Raw genomic sequence first — 27,492 nt, forward strand, 5'->3', positions numbered from 1 at the left:
AACGATAAGTTTAGTTGCTTTTTATCTGGGCAGTTATCGTTAGCTACAACCTTAATGGATGCCTGACATGAACTCTAATCTCAGGTGGGATTTTTTTAAAAAAAGGTGGTTGAACGTAAATCCAAGATCCCTCAGGAACGCTGTTAGAAGCTGGTTTCTGACTATAAAACATGTTTACAGCAGGCTATAAGATATTTTCGTCAATCTAATAATTATTAGGATTATGATATGAGGCCTAATATGGATTGATACAGATCAGACACAGTGCTGAATTGACTTATTTATTTGATAACACTGTGCCAGTGCAGCACATGAAGATACAACCAAAAGCTTCACCAGCTTGGTCAAACGTGTAAAAAATAAACTGCAACAAACCTTCTTTCAAATGGTTCAGAAAGTGAAATAAGAAATTCTAGATATAATGTTTAATAAATAATAAAGCATGGTGTAGACCAGAGCACACTGCATAGAATTAGACTGAATAGATTTGCCCTTACGGATATTAAAATCATATTGGTGTATCTCTATTGCCAGTGCACCTTTTCTGATCACACTTCTGCCTTCCACTCAATTTTCTGTTAATATGCTTGGACGCACCTCCTTGTGAAGGTTTATATCCTACTGACTCAGAGTGAAAGACCTTATAAAAGCTCAGAAAACCTTTTCAGGTATTTTGAATTAAGTACCTGACAAGGGTGTGACACCATGCAATTTCATTAATGACCTTTTGCACAATATTAAAATTTTCTGAGACACTGACTTTTGGGTTTCCATCAAATTTACAAGAAACAACGGTTTGGAATACACTGCGTGACAATTCCATATAAAATGTGTTTAATTTCGAGATGACTGGAAAGAAGTATTGTACATTTAAGAAATATTACAAATTTTTGAGAGGTACTAGTACATTAAATAATTGAATGAATAATTTTAGGTGCAACTGTTTCTATTCTCTGGCATTCTCCAATCAAACGTCCCAGAGATAAAATACTGCTTGTTGCTTCGAACATGTCAAACATGAATAAATCTAAAGATTTTATTTTGGGGGCGGGGGAATCTTAATGTTTGAAAAATTTGAAAAAGAAACTAAAACCTACTTGTTGACATAAGTTCAGGTCGATCACTCGAATGGGCTTTTTGGCAGTGTCATTCTTGTAGTACTCCAGCACATCTGGGTCGCCTGTCATTCGGCCACTGCGAAGAATAAACCACCGCTTCTTCCATGCCTGTAGGGTGAGAACAGAAACGAGGTCAAAGGTTATATGAATGTTCTCACCATTACTGTGCCATTCCAAGATTGCCAGAGTATGACCAAATGCCTTATTTTGGGCCGCATAGCTTGTGTGCCTTTTCCACCAGCTAAAATGCCCTCACTGGAGAACAGCAAGCGCCGGAGGGAAGAGGCCCACAACCAGAATTATGCGTCTGGGTTATCCAGAACAAAAGCTACATAGTTGGCTGTCGCACTTTGACTTAAGTGAATAACCAAATCTATAAAGAGAAACGGGCAGTTGACTCATTTTGTTCAAATGCATTTCGCAGTCTCTGCAGAACTAAAGAGCAGCACACAACTCACTAAAGTTTAAATTTAGAATCAGCAGACAGAGGAAAAGCAGACGAAAGGAGAACAGATATATGACTTCACAGGCTGTGTGCCATAAAAAAGGTTTTAGGGACAACAGTGGACACCCAATTTATACTAGCAAAGAAATTAAGTACTACAACAAAATTAAAAATACTGAAATGAATTCAAAACTACTATTTATCCTAAAGGGAGATTTAAAGTTGTTGCAACTCAAATCAGTGCATCTTCAGAGTTGTGTATGGTGATGCTGTGAGCAGGAAGGATGTCCAGTAGCAGTCAGTTTTGCAGGAAATCTGTTGCAAAACTGGTGTATGCATCTGGTGTATGCCCAATTTCTTGCAGCAGAGAATATTCTACAGTAACATGTCTTGGATGAGACAATCAGTTGTTGGCAAGCTCTGTTAATCCACCTCATTTGCTTTTGCAGCTCCTCTTTAAATGTCTGTTTGGCTATATGGTTAGAAAGCCAGAGAGAGATGTTGGATTTGGGCATAAGATCGTTGTCTGTTACGATTGATTGAAGAGATGATTTGAACTTCCTCCTTCTCTCTCTGCATTTCAAAATTAAAAGTTACATTTTCAGGTGTATAGTATCAGAGCTTAAACGTAAATTTTATATTGAGTCTTTGCATTTTCCTTTTTATCCATGAAAAGATTTTTAAGAATGAAAATGTTTGCATCCATAAAAATCTTTTCAACTCCTCTGGGATTTGGTGTCATAGTTCAGGTATAATTTAAGCTTTCAGATTAGCTTCTCCTAGTTGTTGAAAAAAAAAACACCTTGCTGCCATAGTTGTCACAATAACCATCTATAAATAAATAAAGAACAAAAATACTTCCAGATGAACCGCATCCAAAACCAGAGAAAATAACTGTCCAAAGAAGAAATGCCTCAAAGTCTCAAGAAGAACAGAACTGCTCCGAGACGCTGCCACTATGAGCAGCAATATTCTTGAAACAAACTGTACAATTTGATGCCTGTGACAGATTAAAAAGCACAGGGATCATTTTGGCTTCAGCTACTCATATTATAAAACAAATTATTGGCATCAGATTAAAAATATCACAGCGCATCTTTAGTTTAAGAGCTGCAGCTGCACAATATTAGGAACAAACACAATCTCAGTCTAATTGTTATTGTATTAATGAGTTGCAACCTAGCCACATTTTTTTCACCCTCTTCTTTTTCTCTGCACAGTCTCTCTCTGGTAGGGAAAATATATTTTTTGAGCAAGTTAAACTGTGATGAACCTTTTTTTTCCAAATGCGTCTTCAGAAGGCTTGTCACAATAACAAATTTTGCTAGACAAGAGACTGTCTCAGAAATTATTGTACTACACAACAATATTGTTGCTTTCAGACCATTTTCAAGTAATCTATTGATAATGACATAATAATGCAAGTATCCCCTCTCAAAGACTAATAAACATTAATATTGTAAAAAAAACCCAAAAAACTTCCCATGGGAACTGGAAGATATTTTAAATGTCTAAAATAAAAACAAACAAAAACAATAAATAAAAACCACACTCAACTTAAACCATATACAAAATGGATTATGATGTCTCTAAACAAAATTGCCCTTCAAAATAGAAATTATTGCATCCATTTTTAATTTATCTTGAAATTAATTGATTAATTGGAACATGCTTAGTCATCGGCTGAAATAGTATACGCTGAACTACATGAAATTCATATACAGTCAAGACCCAGCTGATAAGCAACTTCTATAAAGATTAGACAGAAGAGCAAAATAACCTCAGATTAAACAAATCAAACTGAAAGCTTTGTGTCCGTGTGAAGATAGCGGTGTTGGTTTGTTTTTGTCATTTTTCAGCTGTTTGCTGTCCACAGGGCGTCCCTTTGTTACTGGGCCAAGTCCCACACCGAGACGCATCATCCGCCTTTTCCACTTCACAAACAAAACGAAGACAGTTGCGGAGATGTGAAGGACGTGGATATTAAACTGTAAGCTGTAATTCACATCACTCTCACATGCAGTTCATGTTTTAAACATTTCACTTCAAAAAGCCTGTGTTGTATAATCACAAATACACCCACAGAGTCCAAACGAGGCCTAAACTTATTAAACCCAGAGCCTCGGAGGCACGGCCACCTCAATGTTGAATTTAATTGCAAAAGCTAAACTGACGGCCAGTGTTGTGTTGGACAAAGGCAGTGTGGGTGTGGGGAGGGAACCTCTCTCTCCAGCATGTGACAAAGCAATCCTGGGTCATGTTGCCCTGAGGGGAACAAGAGGACCAGGAGCTTAGGTTACAGCCTGGCCAAGCCTCCCCAGGCTATGATTGTTGACAACGGGGAAAGTTGTACATCCCCAAAATGAGGAGCATGGGGTTCGCTAAAAAAAAACAAAAAAACAACAAAAACGCTCTGCAGTGAAACAATTTTCCTTTTCAAATTACTAGAAAAAAAAATCTAAATGTTTACACTTTGCTGTGGAAAGGAGAACAAACTGATATTTGAACACATTCTTTATTGCCATATAGCCGAAGCTAGATCCTTAATTGGGTTCAGGTCTGGTCTTTGACTAGAATTTCCAACAAACAAATGCATTATTATATATTTTAGTTTACCTAGAACATGACACAAAACAACATATATAAAATTAGAAAAAAAATGACTCCCTCTTTAATCCAGCTTCCCTGTTCCACAGCATAATACCATCACTACCAAGTTTAATACCCTGACCAGTTTGGGATGTGATTCTTGATCTTTTTGTTCACTAAAGAGGTCTTCATAGCTCAGCTGCATTTATACTGAGATTAAATTACACACAGACTTCTGAAAGAAACAGGTTGTGCAGAATTTCATTTGGGGACATTATAATATAGGGGGCCGAATACAAATGCACACCACATAACGCTGCACAGTATATCATTAATAATGGATATCATTAAAGTGTGTGCAATATTCATATCACAAAAGAGTGCGTGCAAACATTGTTCTCTAATATAATCTTGCATTTTTAAGCTAATGTAATATTTAGCCACACAAGTGACCGATCAAAATGCTAAAAATGGAAGAGTGATGGAAGCACAGAGGGCAAAGAGGGAAAATATAATAGGCTTATATACCACAACTGATATTATTACATTATTGTTTAAAAGAGAGTAAATGTTGATTTTACATAAAAAACTGTCTGGAATATTCTAACTCATAAAATGCATTCAGTCAATATATTGTATGCATGCAGGTTATCAGAAAAGCTGCAGAAATTGCATCAAGTCAAGTAACATAACAGCACATTTGCATATAATGCAATCACCTATTGCAAGGCCAGTAATCTGATTTATCCTTAAAAGCTACACGAAACCAGATTAAAAAACAAACAAAATGTTTCCTTTTGTTGTCGGGTTTATTTTGGCAACCGCTGTCTCTGGATACAGAGGCAGAACATGCTGCCACAATTCAGCTATGATTAGTTGTTTGGATTTATACAGACCGGAACATCTTTCCCAATATTCTATATAAAAAATGTTAGATTCTGTATCAGTGACAATGAGCCTGATCTGTAAGGACAGATCTATTCAGTCTGATTCTATGCCTTGTTTTTGTCAGTTTCTTTATTATTTATTCTACATTGGCTGTTCTACTCTTAATTGTATTGACTGAAGAAATTAGTTGTGTTGATTTTACTTACTTAGACTTAGACTTAGACTTAGACTTGTACTTTATTGATCCCTTGGGAAGACTCCCTCAGGAAATTGAAGTTACCAGCAGCTCCCAGGCAAAAAACAAAGATAACACACAGTAAGTAAAGTGCAAAAGAATACAAAATACAAATTAAATACTAAGGTACACACCAAATGTGAGTAACCAAAACCTTAAATTATGCAAGAAAAACCTTAAATTATGTAAGAAACAAGGAATAAGAATATAGAATATAAGTAAATATAAATACAACACAAAAAAATATATATATAAGAATTTGGCGGATAGATTGACCAGTGATATCGTATTGCACTATGTGGTTTGACCTGGTAAGTATGGAGAAAAATACAAGGGGTCACTACTCCTTCCACACTCTGTCCTGTGTCACCTCCCCCCCCCAGTGAGGAATTGTACAGTCTGACGGCATGGGGAACAAAAGAGTTCTTAAATCTATTGGTCCAGCACTTGGGAAGCAGCAGTCTGTCACTGAACCGGCTCCTCTGGCTGCTGATGACGGCGTGTAGAGGGTGGCTGTTATCGTTCATGATGTCCAGCAGTTTGTTCAGTGTCCTCGCCTCTGCCACCGTCACCAGAGAGTCCAGCTTCATGCCGACCACAGAGCCGGCACGCCTGGTCAGTTTGTCCAGTCTGGACGTGTCCTTCTTGGATATGCTGCCTCCCCAGCACACCACGGTGTAGAAGAGGACACTGGCAATCACAGACTGGTAGAACATCCAGAGCAGTTTGCTGCAGATGTTAAAGGACCGCAGTCTCCTCAGGAAGTACATCCTGCTCTGCACTTTCCCATACAGGTGGCTAGTGTGTTTTGACCAATCCAGTTTACTGTCCAGCCACAGCCCGAGGTATTTGTAGGCGTCCACGACCTCAACCTCAGTTCCCTCTAATGTGACTGGTCTCGGCTTTGGTCTGGACCTCCCAAAGTCTATAACCAGCTCCTTCGTCTTAGCGGTGTTGAGTTCCAGGTGATTTGTGTGGCACCAGAGAGCAAAGTCCCTCACCAGACAGCGATACTCCTCCTCTCTGTCGTCCCTGATACATCCTACTATGGCTGTGTCATCAGCATACTTCTGTATGTGACACAGCTCCGAGTTGTAGTGGAAGTCAGAGGAGTACAGGGTGAAGAGAAGAGGGGCCAGCACTGTGCCCTGGGGGGCTCCTGTGTTGCTGACCACAGTGTCAGACACGGTGTCCTTCAGCCTGACATACTGCGGCCTGTTGGTGAGGTAACTATGGATCCAGTTGACCAGGTGCGGGTCTACTCCCATGCTGTTTAGTTTATCCTGGAGCAGAAGGGGCTGGATTGTATTAAAGGCACTGGAGAAGTCCAAAAAAAGGATCCTCACCGTGCCATTGCCCTTATCCAGGTGGGAGTGGGCCCGGTGCAGCAGGTAGAGGATGGCATCCTCCACACCAACATCTGACTGGTAGGCGAATTGCAGGAGATCCTGGGCATGTTCCACCTGGGGTCTGAGGAGGCCGAGGAAGAGCCGCTCCAACGTCTTCATCAGGTGTGAAGTAAGTGCCACGGGCCGAAAGTCATTCAGCTCGCTGGGCCTGTTCTTCTTGGGCACTGGGACGATGCAGGATGTCTTCCAGAGGGTGGGCACTTCCCTTAGCTGCAGGCTGAGGTTGAAGATCCGCTGTAGTGGCTCTCCCAGTTCAGTAGCGCAGGTCTTCAGCAGCCTTGGACACACCTGGTCCTGCCCTGCTGCTTTCCTGGGCTTGAGCTTCCTCAGCTGTTCTCTGACCTGGTCTGTGGTGAAGTGGGGCGGGGGTTGTGCTGAGGTGTGTGGGGGGGTTGTCAGTGTAGTGTTGTCTGGGGGGAGGTGTGTGGTAAGGAGCAGGGGTGGCTGCAGTGAGAGAGGGGGTTGGGGGGCCATGGACTGGTTGAACCTGTTGAAGAAGTTGTTCAGTTCGTTTGCCCTCTCCATTGTTCCCCCAACGACTCTGGTCTTTGTGTTGAGGCCAGTGATGGTCCTCACACCTTCCCAGACCTCCTTCATGTTGTTCTCTCTCAGCTTCTGCTCCACCTTTCTCCTGTAACTGTCTTTTGCTTCCCTCACACACTGTTTCACCTCCTGCTGTGCTGCCTTCATGGCCTCCCTGTCTCCTCTCCTGAAGGCAACCTTCTTCTTATTGAGGACAGTTTTGACTTCCCGCGTTACCCATGGTTTGTTATTAGGGTAACAGCGGACAGTCTTGGCAGGGGATACCACATCTGCACAGAAGTTCAGATAGTCCGTCAGGCAGTGTGTCAGCCCCTCTATGTCCTTGCTATGCGGGCTGAACAGTGCATCCCAGTCCGTGGTGTTATAACAGTCTCTCAGAGCACTCTCCATCTCAGGGGACCACCTCCTGATGGAGCGGGATGTTGTAGGCTGCTTTTGGACCAGGGGGGTGTACAGTGGCTGTAAGTGAACGAGGTTGTGATCTGACTTCCCTAGTGGGGGCAGGGGTGTTGCTCTGTATGCATCCCTCACATTGGCATACAGGAGGTCGATTGTCCTGTTATTCCTAGTGTGACAGTCAACAGCTTGGTGGAAAGTGGACAAAGTAGAGTCCAAAGTCACATGGTTGAAGTCCCCAGAAATTATAATAAAAGCGTCAGGATGTTGTGTCTGTAGCCTTGCTGTGACAGAGTGGATTTTTTCACATGCAGTGGTAGCGTCCGCTCTCGGTGGGATGTAAACGCAAATGGAGATCACGTGACTAAAGATCACTTGACCAAGCTTGTGAAGCTATTGGTGTATTTAAATGTGGTGTACTTGTGCAGTTATTAAATAAATGTGCAATTTAGTACACTTATGTCTGTGTTTAAAATTAGAAACATTTTAAGTCAGCACTGTTTTTCTGTGTCTGTTCGGTAATGACCGATACTATACCACCAATATTGGGATGACAAAAGTGGATTGATGCAACTCTATAAAAGACCTATGAAAGAACTTGGAGCAGTTTTAGCAGCAATTCAGCTTTATAGCAAAGACCTTTTCAGGTAAGTTGAAATAATTTTTTTTAAACTTAATGGGGGGTAAAACATCAAAAACACTGGATACAACATCATGGTTTAAGCTTCTCAAGTATTTACACACTAAGTATTTCTGTCTCACATACCGTCACATACCTCACAAACAATCTCAGGGATGTAATGAAGCGTGCAGTCCTGATTCAAGATATGCTCATTCCACTGCAGCCAATCCAAATTGTTCTGAGTCAGAAAGGAGTCCTAAATACCATAGAACAAATTCACATCCTGTCCAAATGGGCTGTCAAAATCAAATCTTAAATTTACAGAAGTCCCTTTAGCTTTGAGGACTCCAGCATTCATGGCTCCCAGTCTGGGACTGGGACAGAATGGGACAATACTGGACTGGCATAACCACAGTGTCTGACAACCTTTCCTAAACAGTCGCCCGCCACCCCTGTTCCTCTAAGCTTCACATCTGATTGGATGAAACACAGGAAGATGTCCCACTATGTAATCCCTCCCATATCCCACAGCCAAAAAGGGGGACAGACAGAGAGATCATTGAGGGGCTCACCAACATGATGACAGAGGAGAAAGCAGAGGGGCTTAAGAGGAGATGCCAACCCAGTGGAGTCATGCTGCTGTCAGAGGAGGCCTGACCCAAGATCACTAGAGCATGAAAAAGGCAAAGGCGGAGTGGAGGCAAGTACGTCAACAAGAAATGGCGGAATATGCATGAAGGAAAATCCTGAGCAGCTCCAGATAGTGGGAAATGTGTAGATAAATATAGAGAGCAGGAATTAATGGACTCATTCACCAAATCCACAGTATTACAGCATACTCGCATTTTAAAATTTATTAATATTCATTGATGCTTTAATGGACGCAACTAGGGCTGAAACGATTCCTTGAATGATTCGAATACCTCCATTATGGAAATTCCTCGAAGAAAATGTACCTGCGTCAAAGCTTCATCAATTTATGTTTTATTATTTAGCGCACCGTGTTCCGGCCGGAACATTATTTGCTTTGAGCGGAGCTCTGACTTCCGCCCCTCTCCCTCACTCCAGGCGACATTTCCCATATTCTCAAACCCAAAGCTTGACAGGTATGGGGCAAGGTGAGAATTCATCTATTAAACTGACTGAAGATGAATACATAAACTAAAAGTTGGATCATAGACATTTTTTATAACCGTATTTGTGAGCCTGCCTCTTTATTATTAAATTGAATAGAATTTCAGATATTTGTATAACTTTTCTTCGGGTTAATTTAGAAAGTGAGCTTTTATTGTTACAGGTTAGTTTTCTAAACTACAGAAAAGATAAGATAAGATTTATTTGTCATTGTCATCAACAGATTACAACGAAATTGAGATAAGATAAAGTAACTGTTAGGAAAGCTCAAAAATGAAAATTTGGACTCATACTGATATCCGATAGTAACACTGGTGTTATGCCAGATTTACCAATATTTAATTTTATAAAAACATTTTATCCGATTACTCTATTAATCGTAAAAGTAATCTGTAGATTACTCGATTACTAAAATATTCGCTTACAACAACCCTAGACGCAACAGTGAAGAAAATGGTCAAAGTAGCAACACTGTTATGAATAACTGGAAGTAGGGATGGGCGTTAAGGACCTAAAGTTTTATTACAATACTTTTGCAGTACTATTGTGATAATGAAATTGGAACTATTTATTTATTCTTTTTTAAAGTAACTGTATGATTGTGTGTCACAGCATTCATAACCCCACAGACACAAATAATGCTCTTGAAAAATATTCACATTTGCAATGCGCTTCTTTAGGAGACTAAGTACAGTCACTGTGATTGGCAATGCTAAGCTGCAGATGGTAACTGAATTTCAATTGGATAAAATAATAAAACTAACAATCCACACAATAAGGACAGTTTGTTTATTTTTTAAACATTATTAATTGGAATTTATCATGACAACGATAAATCAAAACACTTATAAGAAATTTATCATGATAGATGATAAACAATATGATAAGTGCCCACCACTAACTGCATTTTATTGTTGGTATAATACATCCATACTCTGATTAACAATAAACAATACAATAAATATCCATTGTCCAACCGCAATCTGATCAAGGACTTTGGGAAGGACATGGAGAAAACTCATGCAGAATCCAAACTGTGCAAGTTGGGAAATACCCCACGTGCAAAAAACATATACAGATTCAACTCATCGTTCTGATCAACAATTAACTTGTTCGGAACCTGGATACTTCTTCTCCGTTTCGTTCATATCAGACATGCCTTGGATAAAATCATTTTACATGTGCCAACTGAACCAGGAGTGTTTGGCTTTCACAATTTTATCTACAGGAGTTCCTAAAATGCCAGACGATGAGACTATGTTGTTAGCACAACACCACAGTCTTTACTGCAATGAAACATCAATTAAGGCTTTAAGATAAGGAACCATTAGGGAGTCTATAGTGGATGAGCTCATAAAGACTACCTGGAAAACATTAAAGGTCAGAGAAAATGATTGAGAGCTAACTGAGTAAGAAGTAAGGATGGCAAACTGCAGCTTTCCTGCAGTTTACCATTTGAAAATGCCAATAGAGCAGCGAAGGTTTTCAGAAACCGAAAAGAATGCAAAAAAACCCAAAAAACCCTTAATTCTTTAGTCACTGAGTCGCCAAATGTAATCTTTCACAGAAGCTCAATAGACAGTAAATTCTTAGCTCTCATTTGATCTTTTTCTAGACTGGTGTCCTAAAGAAGCGTATTACAAATGGGAATGGTTTTCAAGAGCATTATTTGTATATGTGGGGCTGTAATTGCTGTGACACACAGTAATAATCATACAGTTATCTAAAAAAGTTGCAATAAATAGTTCTTACCACTTTTATCATCAAAATGGTACCGTGAAGTGTTGTAATAAAACTTTACGTCCGAATTGCCCGCCCCTACTCACTTGTGCAAGCAAAAAAAAGCATATAGGAGTGGTTTGAGTATAATATGTATTCCCATATGGAGGAGGAAGAAATGCAAGTCAACCTTATTTGCCAAAGTCAAAGCAAGAACCAACAAAGTATGAAGGAATTCAAAACTTGCTAATTTCTTTAAATATGCAACAGCTTAAAGACACAGAAATTAGAACCAGTCTAATCAATCAATCACGAGTGGGAATGAAAAATGTAAAATAAATAAATAAATAAAACCAGTAGCTAATAAACCGCTCTACACTAATTAGGGTTCTCAGTCTCTGGTTTTACAGCTCTTAAAAGCTGAATTGTAATTCATAGGTTGGACAGCTTAATGCAGCATAAAAGGTCTTTATATGCACTAATGCCAACATGCAGTCATCACAGACTATTAAGCTACACAACTTCATCTTTAGTGGCCTTGTGACTAAATGACGAAATATGTCATAAGCAGTAAGGAGTCATGACTCGAGTCACTGAAATAAGGAGGAGTGTTGGCTCTGTAACAAGAAATAAAACATGGTTTACGTGGCTTTCGTTTCCCAGTAAATGTTTTAAAAATCACTGCTGAATGCAGATCCTCTATCTCAGTGTTTCCCAACCCTGATCCTCAAGGCACATTGTCCTACATGTTTTAGAGGTTTCCCTGCTTTAATGTGCCTGATTCAACCGATTGCTGTTCAACAAACGCCTGTTAATCAGTCATCAATTGAAATCAGCTGGACTGAAGCAAGGAAATACCTAAAACATGTAGAGCGGTGTGCCTTGAGAACCAGGGTTGGGAACACTGCTCTATCTGGTGCTACTTTTCCAATGCTGTGCACAATTGCAAACCATTTAAATTGCTTTGAAGACAATAAAAAGCTAAATGATTCAGTTGCCTGCAATTAATGTTTTACACAAAAAACGGAATATTTTTAGCAACCAGCTTGATTTCTTTATTTATAAATATTTTATACAAAAAATATTACACTAAAAATTAAGGTATCTAAAAATCCCCACATTCCTGCTCTGCATCACCATCGCAGTCACATGACCAAACAAATGCCACATGGCCAACCCCCTCCCCATCCCGAAAAAAGGCAAAAAAATTAGTTATTATTGTTGCCTGGTTTATATTGGACTGACATCAATATGTTAAAAATAACTAAAATTGACCAATACCGATGCTTATGCAGCCATATTGGGCATCCCTAGTTTTGGTTGATGCATTTAGAGACCAGAATGCATGCATTTAGAGATGGAAGGTTATAGTTTTTATGCAGCTTATGAATGTGAAAAAATAATCAGATTTTTTCTTATTTAAATATTTGAATAGAAGCCCCATAAACTGCTCTACTTCCTGGCAAAAGGTTCCTGAAATGGAAAAACATTTTGGTCACACATAGTAAAAAGCAGAGAATGAGTGAGCCCTCAGTGGAAGGTTGAAAGTGAAAATTTACATTTAAATTAGAAATAAATTTGAGATTAACATTACGTTTTGAAACAATGGCAGCCATATTGCATTTTGAACCCAGGGCAACCAGGAGAGACTTCCAACTTCCTACAAATGAATTACAACTTCAGGGAACTTGTGTTGTATTTTTGGCAGACACTGGAAACATGCAATTAGATAAAAACTGAATGCACAAATATGCTGTTGTGGGTGTTTTAGTGCACCCTGGGATTTGTAGTTTTAGCAACAACTAATATCCATGTGGCAGGTATAACTCGGACTGTGATTTCCTGGACCAGATAAAACTGCAGCAAGTTTTGGGTGCAACATTGTGTTCAATATCTAGTTTTCTAATATGCAAAAATGAATCAAAAATGAATAACTTCACACTGATCAATCCCAGAAGACATTAAAAGGTCAGAACAAAGGTCAGATGGCTTTCAACTCTTGGGTGTGAACAGATTATCTTTTCTACAAGAACTAACAGCACTAAGGAACTTCTTACAAGTACAAAGCACTATTTCCTACTAACGCAAATTTCATGAAAATTTAACTGATTTAAATGAAAGTAACCTTTTTTGAAGGGGGCTTGGTTTCATTTTTAACTTTTTCAAGATGTTTTTTGATGAACTGATACCTCTCTTCTCTTCAAAAACAAAGACCTGAATGTACATTTAAGATGTATCAGCATGAGACTGGCTGAGCCATCTGTCCCATCTGAGTGGGCTGTGGTTAAGTGACCTGCACCCCAGCTGTACTGACTCATCTTTGACTAGGACAGCTTCTCTGTTTGTTCGTCAGGAAAACACACACACACACACACACACTGAGAACGAAGAGATTGGGTGCAATATGCGTGGGGTGAAGTTGATGCAGAGAAGGTCAAGATTTAGATGATAAAAAATATGTGTTACTCTTATCAGGCAAAAATCATCATACAGAATACATTAAGTTCAGAAATAAACAAGACTATGTGCTGTTTGGATGACAGGTCCTTTTATTTCTACAGCATTATGACACAGTGCTGTAAAAAAGTATTTGCTTCCTCAAAGATTACTTCTGTTTTTTGTTACACCTGAATGTTTTACATCATAATAAAAATGACGATGAAGATAAGCTGAGAAAAGACAAAAAACTGATTTTTAGTGATGCACCGATTGCAGTTTTCTGGCCAATCAGCAATCAGAAAAAGAAAAAATAAAGATTGCCGATTCAGTTAGATATTTTTTTGAATATATATAAAGATATAAAACGTACACCGTCAGCGGGGGTGGGCATATATCTATGAATTGTTGTGAATAATTTCTTATGATATGAATCTTGATTTATTGTTGTCTTAATAAATTCCAATTAACAATAGAAAGAAAAAAGCAAAACTGACAGATCAGTGTTATTTTTAATATTTTCTCTGATCTGCAAGAGTGCCAATAAGTAACTCTGGCCACTGTTTTGCCACATTACAATGTTGTCCTGAGAACTTTTACCATTTAAGACAAAAACAGACTGCTGGTTTACTGCCCTAACCACCGGGCTTAGCAAGTTATTCTGGGGGGAAATCCTGTATACAAACAAATAATGGTTCTTATACGCATACTTCAGCAGAAAGATTATGCTATAGCAACAGTAAAGCAGCAATAATCCACCATTTTACTTGATATACAGTAAAATAAGAAAATACCTTCTACATAAGTTTGACATTTTAAGATATTCGACTAAATACCAAAATATTACATAATTCTATTTGCTGATGCAGAAGGCTGCAAAAAATGATTTTACACAAATATGGTGAAAACTAATTTTTAAGTCTATTTTCATTCAATTCAGCTCAACTTGAGGTTCCTCAGCCAGAACTGTAGAAAGGCTGTTTTAAGAGAGGCTTTGGAACGTCAGAGATTTTAGCACCCATGGCCTGTGTGACGAGGTCTGCAGTGAGGGAAGAAGGGGAAGGACAAAAGCTCCTCTATGTTTTGTGTCACAACTTGAATAAATCAGTCTTTGTTAGCAGGGCAGGATTGGGATTCTTGCTAAGTTGCTATTTTTACATCCATGAGCACAAGAGAAGGCGGTTAACGAACCATGAAGAACCATGGCCTTTGGCTAAGCAAGCAATGGGTCATCGAACGCCTCCTGCTGGAAGCCAAAGGGATTTCCATAAAATATCTCCGTATCTCACACCAACATTTAGCAAGCAGAAAGCTAATGCTACCATCAGTCTGTGGCCTCAAGGTAAAAACAAGATTATTCTGTTTGTGAAAAACATTTTTAAATTAATCCAAATCACAAAAACACACCAACTGAAGTTTGGAAGGCTAATTCTGATCCAGTTTTATACAATTTTTGTTTCTTTCTACACATTATAAGCAACAGTCATACAGCAAATAAAGGGTCATCACAATATCTTTATCTGCAATATTTAAACTGCAAACGGATGTGTGGGATGCAATGTGTGTTGGTAATTATTCACGTGTTATAAAGTCATGCCCGTCGATCCAGATGATGGATGGAGCCTCACTGCAATAGATACACTGCAAATAAACTCTTTCAATCTAAAAACCCTCTGCATGTGTTTTTCTTCAGAGTTTTTCTGTTAGCATTCATGGTAAACCGTCAACTTCAACTACAAGAGTCATCACGTTACCTTAAAATTTATAATAAATCTTCAACTGTCAAGACAAAAGCAGCATTTAGAACATTATACATGAAATAATTATTTTAAAGAGTGACTAAAGTACAACGAGCTCACCCTGTAAATGTTGTTCCCAGAGCAGTTGCTGTCTGTTTTGACGTAATTCAGCTATTGGCAGCGAGTAGGAGCGTGTGCTGTTTTGTTGTTGTTTGCGCCTTTTGGCTTTTATCAAGTGTTGCAGTGTGTTGTGGGTTCTGCAGTTCGTGACCTCTCCCACTTCTGACTTCCTGTTTAACGTAATCAGGGTCGGCCCAGACCCTCTGAGAGCCGCCACAGCTAAATCATCAGGGTTGAGCATCAGAAAGCAGCAGCTTAGACGTGGTAGAAGTCTATGTCAACCAGCAAGATGACAACGGATTCGTTCCAATGAAAACTGGCTTTCTTTCCTATTTGTTTTAATATTAAAGTCTTGGGATATTTTGAATTGCTTAAATTGCATTTTTAGACTCATTTGCCAGAAACAAAACTGTGGCAAAGCATTAGAGCGAATGGCAGACAGATGAAAACTGTTAATCTTTCAAATATCTAAGCTAACCAACACTTAAATCAGTTCCTTTATAAATACAAGCAAATCCCTTCTCTTGTATTTCTCCTTGTAATTTAGAGTCTGGCTTCTCTTTTCATTTCTTTTCCCTGCCTCCATGATTCAGTTTCCTGTCCACACAGTCAATAGAAAGATGTCAGAGACCCCAACATGAAAAGCTTTCAAAAAAGCTCTTCCTCTGCAACCCATCTCCCAAAGCTGCAGTCATAGATGTTCAAAGGAGGTCATTTAGGTCAAGAAGCAGCCATAACAAGAAGTGACAGTGCATGTTAAAAACTAATAGACCCAGACGGTGCAGACGGACAAAAATTCACTGGCCCTTCTTCTTCTGAGAGAGATCGGTCAGGACATATTAGCTTGAAGACAGTAAGTCCTCTGCCTTATCAATTTTGCAGGTGTTTGTGTGTCTAGTCAATTTGAAATGGGGTGTGAAAGTGACCTCCTTTTTTCAGTAAATACTGATTATTCACCAGAAACAAAAACATACATTTAATAAAATAATACAAATAGAAAAACATGCTATCTCACTGTTTGGCTGCAGTGAGATTAAACTCACTAGTAAAGATAAATGACTTCTAAATGTTCAGTAAACTACTTAAATTTTTTCCATTCTGTCTAAGCAGACCTTCCCCACACTTACACTTTTCTCAGTGCAAAGACGAATGTGGTAAATTAACTTTTCATCATCCCGTTTTGCATGCAAGAACTATATAATCATATTTTTAATCTTATTGGAACAAGTTTTTCCATCTCCCAAAAACAGAACTGCAGATGATAAATTCCCAGAATTAAGGCAAAACACAAATAATTTAGAAAGATTTGTTTATCTTAAGACAATTTTAGAAACCCAGGCAGCATTGGTGTGAGCTGGAATGAGTTTCTGTAGGTATAATAACCTACAGTGAAATTAGAATGATTTAAGGATATTACTAATTATCCAATAGTTTCAAACAAACTGGCTGTAAAGTTTTGCAGTTAGTACTGCAACACCATGCAAGAATATCTATATATTCCATTTAAGCTCTGAGCATTACAATGTTGGAAAATTAACTCTGTAAGAGTAATTACTTCCATTTGCTTTCTTAGTTTCCACAATCTTGTCGACATTTTCCGCTCACAGATATGTGGAGTCAGAAACTGTCTTAAAATTCGATTGATTTATGCAGGGATCGGTACCACAGTTAATGGAAGCAAATTGTAAGGAGGGTGTAAAGAAAACACACAATTAGATTAAATTACATCAATTTCGATTGCTGGACTTTTCCAATTCTGTCCAGAGCTAAATAAAACATTCCCAACAACCAAGTGGTATTCAATAACTAAGTACACAAGAATGAAATTATACAATTTAAGAAAAAACACAAAGTCCATGCCTAAACAGAGAGGCAAAAGAAAGCAGAGAAAAAAATAGAGTAGAAGAAGAGTAGTGCTAAAGATAGGACCACCCAGGCAAACAATCAGAAGTATCAACACTGTGTGCGCCTCCGTGTCCAACTAAAGCATCTTCCTAAGTATTACCACCAGAACCTTTAACTCCCAATTGGTTCTGAACATGTTAGTTATTATTTCTCCACAATGTAGCTGTGTTTCCAAATCAGTGTCAACCTCTTAATTTCATCCCTTTCTGGGAGAAAACAAGAACAAATCTTTGTTAAACTGGAACATCACATGGTCCCTTTGTGTGTAAGCAACCTTTCTCCCACACAGGTCAGAAGCACAGCTATTGAAGAGCTCAAGCCTTAATTTTCTCAGAAATGAAAGCTTGACATGCAGAATTTCACCTAAAATGGGCATCAACCTTTGTTACACCCCAATAAATTTGAATAAAAAAAGAAGCACCTTGCAGAGCCGAAAGATTTCTGATAAGAAATTTTGCATGCAACTGTAATAAGAAGACAAACAGAAAAAAAACATGATAAATTAGCTTGTCCTAGCATTGTGAAACCACAAATCTAGTGCATCGGGATGTTAATGCCAGACGTAGCCTGGACAACTGAGTTAAAATAGATCTAAAATAAAGAGCAATTGAGAGTTTAAATCTGGCTGTTTAAAAAGCTGATGGATTAAAAAATAAATGGACGTAAATTCCAGTTAAAAAAGAAACAAAATTAAACTAATGTGTACTGGTGATTTTTGGCACTATAAAATATCAGGGAGCATTGCAGTTTTGTTTTAAAACTGCATTGCTCACGGTGGCAGCATGTTGGAGAAGCTCTGTTATGGTATTTCTGATTTATTCTTTTTGTAGACTTTTGTCCGCATATTTATTTGGACAATTTGCAAACATTGTAAAGATATTTACATTGAAAGCAATGTAAACATTTCAAAATCTCTTCTAAATTTGAGATTTAGAGAGTTTTTAAAGAGGGGCGACAAAAGCAAAATGAGGTGGATTAGCAGAGCTTGCAAACAACTCATGGCTTCATCTATGACATGTTACTGTGAAATATCGTCTCCGCAGATTAGTTGCAATACTGACTGCTACTGGAGATCCTTGCTGCCCACAGCACCACCATTTTGTCTTTTTTAATGTCTTTTGATTTTCCTTTGGGATAAATACCACAGACGTAAATCAAACTGAGTGAAAAAAAGAACAGAGGTTTAAATTATACCCAGAGTTTGATGGTGGTGACATCAACAAAGTAGCACTTACAGCTACACCTACAGGTGTGATCATAAGGCTACCTATAGGACAGCTGTAAGAAGGATGAGATCATGTTTAAATGCATCTATCATCAAGAGCAAGCTCAGTGCAGAATCTTCTAATGGATGCTGAGTGAAACCTTGGATTAGTGGAGGGTTCTCATGTTGTGTCTCTGCTTACCCATCAATAAACACTTGCCTTGACAATCTTTGTCCTGAATTTACAGAAGTAGTGGGTAAATTAAAACAGCATTTCTTTAAAAGATGATTATTTGTGTTACAGCAAATGGGATAAAAATTGCCACAGTTGAAATCCGCAGGCCAGCCTTTAAAGAAAAACAGACACGAGTATCAGCTGGTAGAAGTCAGATCAGTGCATCTGTGCCAATGAGTCGAAGTAAAGAAGAACAACTACCAGTAAGTCAAATGTCCTTTGGCGTGCAGTTTCATAGTGAATAGGTTACAAAAACCTTGCAGTAATCACCAGATTTTGGTTTCTTCATTCAAATGTAGCTCATTACTTGGTAACGTTGCGTTCGGATGCACAGAACAAACAGAACACTGCTGCGTGAAGAAACTGAGCCAGCATAAGCTAAAAGGGGCCAAGCAGGGCAGTTGTTTTGTGCAGCTGGGGCATGTAGTTTAAAGGTAACATTTGTGCATTCCTGTGTGGCCAGAAATAAACTGGTTAACCAACATCTGTTGTAGACACTGTAAAAAATATGCAAGAGTACGCCCACTCCTGTTAAGAGAGGTTATTGGAGGCTTTGAAGCTGCAGGGTTTCTGAAGACAAACTTTCAACAGATATGCTCGCATAGAAAACACCTGATATAGTTAGAAATATCACCGTTTACTACGTTCATACTGTATTTGTTCATGACATACAAAGTGCAGTGTTGTGTAAATGTATTCACCCCCTTAGAGATTCCTTCTGCTTCTGATTTTATGTTTCACTTAAATGTTTCAAATCAGACAAAGAAAGAGATTATTTCATTTATTAAGGAGAAAAAACTATCCAAACCTACATGACTGAATAAAAATAAGTAAATTCCCTTATGTCACCAGTGAACCTATCTCATGTTGTCAGACAGGTTCTATTCAACCTATTTCTTGATTTGAAAATATTGGCAGTAATCAGGCGTATTAAGAACAGGCTGGATAATTTCTCTTTTCTTTTGACAATGGAACATTATGTATTCACTCAGGTTTGAGAGAGATTAAAATCTGTTTTGATTTGAAAGACCAAACTGTGACAAAAAAGACAAGGTAACACTTTATTTGTTATGAAACTGACATGACACTTCGCACTAAAGTGACATTGTTTGCAAAATCATGTAAATTTGGGACTTTTAATGCAACTTTTAAAGCAACTTTGCATTAAAACTCATTATTTACCGAATGACACTTCATGACAACAGTCAGATATTCATAAAGACTCCTTCATGCTCATGACGGGTGTTATGTCATATTTATGACAGTGTCATATCAGTCTTATGCACACGCCATCAAATAAAGTGTTACCAAAGATAAAGCAGAAGAAATAGTATTTTTTCACAGCAGTGCATGAACCCAAGCCAGTTTCTAGTCTTTTCCTTTTACAATCTTTTCTTCCCTTTCTCAGTTTACCATTTCAGTTACTCAGCTTTCATGTGCAGCTGTAAAATTCTCACCAGCCTAAGTTTACTCTGAAGCCCAGTCCTACAAAAATACAACCTCCATGAGTCATGCAGCCATCTTTCTTCTGCTCATTATGTAAATGATTAACAGGTGATAATCTCTAGGCTTTCACAGGTGACCTATAATTAGACAGCTCTGATTATCCAAAGTATTTCCCATTAAGACCACAATGTAAATTTTACACCAACTCACAAGGTGGCTGGGATCTGTCATAACACAAGTAAGCACAAACAATATTGTCTAAAAAAATTTTAAAATGAAATTAACAACAACACAACAAAAATTAATAAATCAAATATTGTTGTTTACCAGATACTTCTGTAGAAAGCATCAGATTATTCAGATATTTCCTGCTGAGGTCCTACGGTCTCTCCTTAGTCAGCACAGCTCAAGACAACATTGTTGTTGTGTGAAAGCCGCAGACATAAACGGGGCACCAACTCTTCCTTGTGGTGTGAGAACAGAAACCGTCATCATACTGTATCGCTGATAAGTTTCAGACAGCCAGTCTGACGCAGAGATGGATATTAAGAGGAAATATGTGGGGAAGGAGTAACAGATGAGTGCACAAGAAAGAGACGAGCCAATCAGTAGCACCGCGGCTGGTTAAACCAGCCTCACTACACAGATTCCCGGTGAAGCATTAACTTCAATGGAGCAGGTTTAAATATTAACATCCCATCGTGTATGACTGAAGGAGCACAGAAGCACCTCGGGTTACCTATAACATCTGAAACTGAACTGGTTCACCGCGTTCCTTTGCCTTTTAAACCATAACCAAACCAACAATCCCTCAACCAGAGGTTTCAACCAACTTGGTGCTTAATTATAAACACATAAAAAAGAAGAGAAAAACACACACAAAGCAAAATAACATCCCTGAGTGGAAGTTTCCACTTTGTTAGCGCTTTTTATCTTCCTGGTCATCTGTTCCCAACACGCATTCTGTGCAAAAAGGTTTCCTGTTTTGCCTCTTTTTGTCACCATCGTGTTGGGGGGGTTTGTCAAGTTCTAAGTTTAGAAGCTCTGCTAACATTCAACAGTTACCTGGATCTATCCTGTATAGGTCTGCTGACAGTACACTGCAAAAAAGCGGGAATTGGGTTAAGATCTCAAATCAGACAGAAAACTTTGCATGTGGTCAAAAACCCTGACCTGTTGGTTTGTTATTGTTATGAAGCACAGGTCCAAACCCTTCATTTATACTAAAGGTAGCTGTAATATCGTATTCTAGGTAAACAAAAGACATATCAATTCTAAACTACAGTAACCAAATCTTTTGTAGAACTTTTTCTACAAATGCAATGATCAAAGCGCCTTTTCTTGTCGAGAGAAATAACATCACCATTCTGTACTGGCATCCCGACAAAGCTGTTTGTAGAAACCTTAAAACTTATTTTTAAAATGCAATATCTCTCCTCAAAAGGAGTTGCTCCACTGACGATAGTCACAAAATTATTTTTTAAATCGTGATTTTTACTTAAACTAATAACCAGCTTACATGTGAGCAATATGTAGATATTCTTTTACCTGATTCTGAAGAGTCCAAGCGTGGCTCGGCTAAAAGCAGAGCAGAAAAACAAGCAAAGAAACCAAGTTGCTGACCAGTCACTGTTGTCCAGTTGCTCTGACCACTTTCCTGCCTTCTCCACTGACTCTCCCCCTCCTCCTCCTGTTCTCCAAAGTCTGCAACACCCAGCTCCAATGACCCATGACCCACAGGAAGTAGACACAATGGACTGAAAATAACACATCACCTCCCCTGGCAACAAATGCCCACCACCCCCTGAAACACACGGCCCTCTGCAATACAGAACACCTTGGAGAGGCCGGCTTAAGATAGGTGAGAAGAACCAAAAATATCTCCCTCTGCTCAACAGGCGGGTTCCGCATGCCAAAGCGGGTTTTGTCCCACTGTCAGTTCACAGTTTGCTTAAAACTTTCTGCAATTTTCAGGACAATTTTTAAAGACCATAAAATGTACATCTTAAAATTGACATTTGTGTTAATCTGACATTATTTTTAAGTTTAAGAGCTAAATAATTTTTGGGAAAATAGGTCAACTTAAAAACAATGTGTTTGACTTTACAGATGTGTTTCTTTTGACTGGAAGCAATAATAATGTTTTGGCAACTTCTGATAGAGAATTTGTAAAGGAAGCTAAAGATTAGGGTGATTGAAATGAGGCCTTCCAGTCTCAAAAACTGGAGCTCATCATCAAAGATCGATCATCAAACAGGAAAAAGGCTGATAAGCCAAATCTGCCAAGGGTATGAATAGTTTTGGGTGTAACTTTATTCACTTTACTTGACAGCCTAAAATACTTAGCAATTAAAATTAAATATAAGTGTCGGTTTACCTTGTTTTGTTGTTTGAGGTAATTGCTTTAGTATAGTAGAGTGAACCAAACTTTGAAATTTGACCTTTTCACCTCTGACCCTCTCCTTTCCTACAGAACCTAAAAGATCTGTTAGAAATCATTATTATATTGTCATTATTAATAGGAAAAATTACAAGAAAGTCTACAAATTACAGCACTTTTTTCTGACATTCCAAGCTATTGCATCATTTTCTTTATACAACTGCCTATTTTACTAGATGAGACACCAAATATACCTCAATATGCATTAATACATCTTGGCACTACTACATAAGTAAATATCTAGCATTGCTCATCTCCACAGTTGGGAGAACAGCCAATCAGCAACAAGGACAATGAATGGAGCTCCTCCATTGGCTCCTTTGCAAGCACCAGCCAATGGCATGTCAAGGTACTGCTTTAAGGTATTCCCAAGCTGCATTTTCTTTCAGATACTTTAGATAACCTCTATGAAAGAAGTCTGCGAACAGGCAAATTTTCCACAAATATTCTGAGTAATGTTCCTCAGAAGAAAAATAATCTGCCAATACCAAACTACAAATATAAAGAGGTTCATTGTAGATCATGCAACAAGAATGTTTTGATTTCTGATGTTGAACCAAACTACAATCAGCCTGATTCAAAATCTGATTTCTGTAGTGAGTTTGCAGGAAAATCTAAATGTTGCATGAGAAATTATTTTTCTGTTTACTGCCCTGAATCATGAGCTTTACCACTTTGTTACGAGATAACACCTTACCCAACACGCAGAACAAACGAAGCACATTTTACAATGCATCACATATTCTAGTCTTCTAAATTTAATTTGCTAGGCCCTGCAGGGAAACCTCACACGTTTAAATTAATCTGAAATAGTTCATAAATAATAATAAAAACAAATAGCATAAGTATTCAGTGATGAATGCATATGCTTTTGTTCCAGTTCACAATATACAGATCCAAAGTGGTCCTCTCTGCTTTCTGCAGGCGTGGATCACTGCATAGTGAGAAGGATGACTCTAGTCAGGCGTAAAAACCATCTGCGAGAGAGTGTGGGTGCATGTGTGTTAATGTGTGAATGCTTTGCTTACTTGTTACAGTATGTTAATATTCTTTTCTCTCTGATCAACCCACAGAAAGAGTGTTTTTCTTACAGCGTTGTACTGTCTTGGGCTTCACTGCAGGTGCATCAAACCCTATCATGGTCCATGAAGTGAGCAACAGCAGTCTAATCCAATCACTCCAATGAAAATTATTCAAAATCACATTAAGTGGCCACTGAGAGGTTGCTTCGGACATGATCTGATTAGCAGCTCTCTTGCAAGAGTCAGTCCATGAGGAAATGGCTTGAGATACTGAGCATATAATAAGGAAATGGACTCTGATAACATATCTGTGCAGCAATAAAAAAGTGGTGCCTGGCTGCTCAGCAAAAGATCAGCCTTCAGTAGCTTTCAGGTTCCTTGCAACATGATGTGGATTGACAATATTCAAAAAGGAGGGCTGGAATTTTACTGCATTAATTTAGATTAATTATGAATATTTTGATGTGTTAAACATTTTCACTGACTTAGTCACTTTTTTTGTTCTTCAATATGCAAAAGTCCCACCCGGAACCTTTGTATTCACATGTTTCCGGTACCCCCGTAAATCTGATGCAGAAACTACATCCGCAAACAGTGAAGGACAACAAAGCCGCTCCCTCTTGGCCCATTGGGATTTAATCTTTCACAGCTCCTCCTCAGAGATGCGGTTTCTGAGCTTCTGCCTCACTGAGCAACCATCCCTAACTCAGCTCCTTCAGACTAGCCAGCAGCAATTAGCAAACATCTGGTGTAACTGCACGTCTTCTGAGCTCATTATACGAGCTACTTCTCAGTGAAATCCTGGTAAAATGTTATTTGAAATACATAGCATGTTTGTAACAACTGAAGTTTTAATTGTGATTTAAAATTGTACTATGTGCCTGTAAAATACATAATACGGCCTTTCGATATATTTGTTGTTGAGCTCATTTGTGTATCTATTCAAAAAATTTCAATTCCAAAAAATGTTTTGGAATCGAATATGTTAATTTTATCAATACATGGTTTTCAATTAAAATGCAGTTAATTAATTACAGATCCTGCAATTAAGTCGGTTGAAAATTTTAATATAATAGAATGGCTTAAATCAAAGCATAATGTCTAAATTACCTAGTCAAAGTCCCAGCCTAAATCTGAATGAGAAGCAAGATTTAAAAACTTCTGTTTGTAGATGCTCGTCATCTAAACTGACTGACTTTAAGCTATAAGAAGTTTCAGTCTGTAAATGTGCAAAGCCAATGTACAGCTGTACAATTTTTCATTCTACTTTCAAAATAATGTCAAGTTGTTAAGTCATTTAAAATTTCAATTTAAAAAAACTTCTGGGGCTTTAAAATGATCAAAGATTGCAGAAGTGTGATTGCTTTTGCAGGGCCCTGCAGTTGTTCTCCTGTGTAAATGATTCTTCAACAAAGCTTCCAGTCGTGCTGCTGTATGTCCCATGCTAGGTGTTGTGTCTTAAGAGCAGAGCTGCCTGCATGCCTGGGCTTGTCTCCCGGCCAAATTAAGCGGCACGCCTCCATTTAAAACCAGTCCCTTGAAACTGGCGCACACCTCCACTCTCTGGTGTCGCATTCAGATGATACTGCTTTACTTTCAGCTGAGAGTGAGTGTGTGTAGTGTCAACACATACCTTGGAAGTCATGCCCTGCATATGCGCTCCTGTGTTGTTTCACCGTACGCTGATTCACAGCCACTGAGGAACTTGTGGAATTTCTCAAACGTATCACAAGCAGAAAGGAATGCTGAATTGTTTCTGCAGCTAAACTATTACTTCACATTGTCCCTACAACATCATGTCCTTACTTCTCAACTGGCTTCTGTGGGTGTGTGCCTGCACACCTGTGGATTCTGATGGCCCCATTTCTTAAAATAAATGTTAATTTACTCCCGTTCAAGTCTACATATAAACATTAAAAAATATTAAAATGCGATTTTTTTTGCAGATTTTTTCCATCTTTTTATAGGTCCATTGCAGAAAGGTGTGTAGGATTATACTCGCTATACAAGATTTAAAGGTTTTTGAGAAAATCAAGAAACTTGATTTTTGATTCCATGCGTTTAGTTTGGAATATTAAAAGTCTGGCTTCATTAATAAATACAGCAGTTTTGATCATTTTATCAAAACGTGGTGCTCCTTGCGTGAAATAAAAGAACTTAAAATGGATAATTTTGCATTTCCACAACCAGAACCAAAATCTCTAAACCGTAAGCTGCATCTTAAAGAGAACATGTTCATTCCCTGTAAAAACATTTAAATCATAAAACATAATACAGCTATATAAACCCTGATTACACTGCATTTATAAAAGCTATTTATTGCTTTTATAAATGCAATTATTTTCAATATTTATATGTGCAGACGTGGAATGTTGTATCAGTTGTTTCATTTTTACCACTAATCTAACTTAATTAGGCCTCACTTTCATTAAAAGGTTTCTATAAATGCAGCATAATTTACTCCATCTTATGGCCTCTAGGGCAGTGTTTCCCAACCCTGGTCCTCAAAGCTCACTGTCCTACATGTTTTAGAGGTTTCCCTGCTTTAATGTGCCTGATTCAACTGAATGCAGTTCAACAAACGCCTGTTAATCAGTCATCAATTGAAATCAGCTGGACTAAAGCAAGGAAATACCTAAAACATGCAGGGCAGTGAGCCTTGAGGACCATGGTTGGGAAACACTGCTCTAGGGCACATAAACATTTTTAAAAACTACATAGAAAAGAAAATTTATTTATTGGTAGATGAAGACAGTTTTCTCTCAGGTGTTTCGGTAAACTTGGTAAACTTAAACATGCAGAATAAATCTTTCATGCATTGTTTTCATATTTTCCGTCTTTCATCTTGATTTTACTGAAAATCTGATCAAATACAAACTATTAATCAGGATGTCTTCTGGTTTGATTGTTTCTTTGACAAAAGATAAAAACAGAGCGTCTCTCTGGCTAATGCGTTAGAAAAACATTATGATTCCTCTCTGACTATAACCGATGGGAACTGATGCTGAAAATCATTCCCAGACTCAATGTTCTCAATTAGGCTTTTTCATACAGTGCTCTATTCAATCAGCACACTCTGAGGACGGTTTGTACGTACAGATGGCAGCCTACACAGAGCCATGGGAACTAAAGCTGTGCTACAGATAAAAGAATCTCAGCTGACATCAAGACATGTTCCTCCCTGAAACAAAGTTTATTACATTCCCACAGTTTTTCCTACTGCATTTCCCTCTATGTATCTAGCAGGTCACGCTTTGTTCCTCCACAACCTTGACATTTTCATACAGAACCTTTTTTTCTTTCCCTTTCGTCACATGCACTTGCCAAAGCTACATCCTTAAAATGCAACACATTCCTCTGGCATGGCAGACTAGGCTCACATGATCACAAGGTTCCTTCACTGCTGACAAGGCAAACTCGCACAATCTTCCTTTAAGTCATTTAGGAGCTATGCATAACCTGGAGCATAAAGGACAAAGAAGTTAAATATTTTTGTCAAAGCAATTTTCCTTTATTATGTAGAAATAAACTAAAAGCCACCAGTCATTCTGGCAGACTAGGCAACAAAAACCCAAATGAACTTCAAACACTACCAAAATCCCATCATAATCTACTTATAGCCGTCAGTTATTAAAATTATGACATATTCAATTGGGCTTAATTTTCATCCAGTTTAATTAGTATTCAACAAGCTGAACAGAGGCCACATTAAGCTGTAACACATCAAGCGGATGAATATAAGTAACTTTTTCCCCACAATGACAAAAACAAAAACACTATGGCCCCAGTAACTACATACAACAATTAAATTAAACACTTGCACTTGAATTATGAACAACTCACCTGC

At 38.3% G+C, this 27,492-nt stretch overlaps 1 protein-coding gene across 12 annotated transcripts in view; it reads right to left on the bottom strand.

Moving 5' to 3' along the window:
* The window catches only part of gab1 (GRB2-associated binding protein 1), a 66,996-nt gene that overhangs the window by 24,407 nt on the left and 15,097 nt on the right, over window positions 1-27,492 (bottom strand). For 9 of the 12 annotated variants that reach the window (XM_028017020.1, XM_028017024.1, XM_028017018.1 and 6 more), the window contains exon 3: window positions 1,098-1,226. In XM_028017020.1, the coding sequence (XP_027872821.1) occupies window positions 1,098-1,226 (129 nt within the window). Of the gene's footprint in view, window positions 1-1,097; window positions 1,227-15,393; window positions 15,500-20,510; window positions 20,682-21,731; window positions 21,818-27,492 lie in introns of those variants that run through there. The other 3 variants (XM_028017027.1, XM_028017025.1, XM_028017026.1) reach the window with 3 other exon arrangements.

This window comes from Xiphophorus couchianus, chromosome 5 (assembly GCF_001444195.1).
Source record: "Xiphophorus couchianus chromosome 5, X_couchianus-1.0, whole genome shotgun sequence".
NCBI classification, from domain to species: Eukaryota; Metazoa; Chordata; class Actinopteri; order Cyprinodontiformes; family Poeciliidae; genus Xiphophorus; species Xiphophorus couchianus.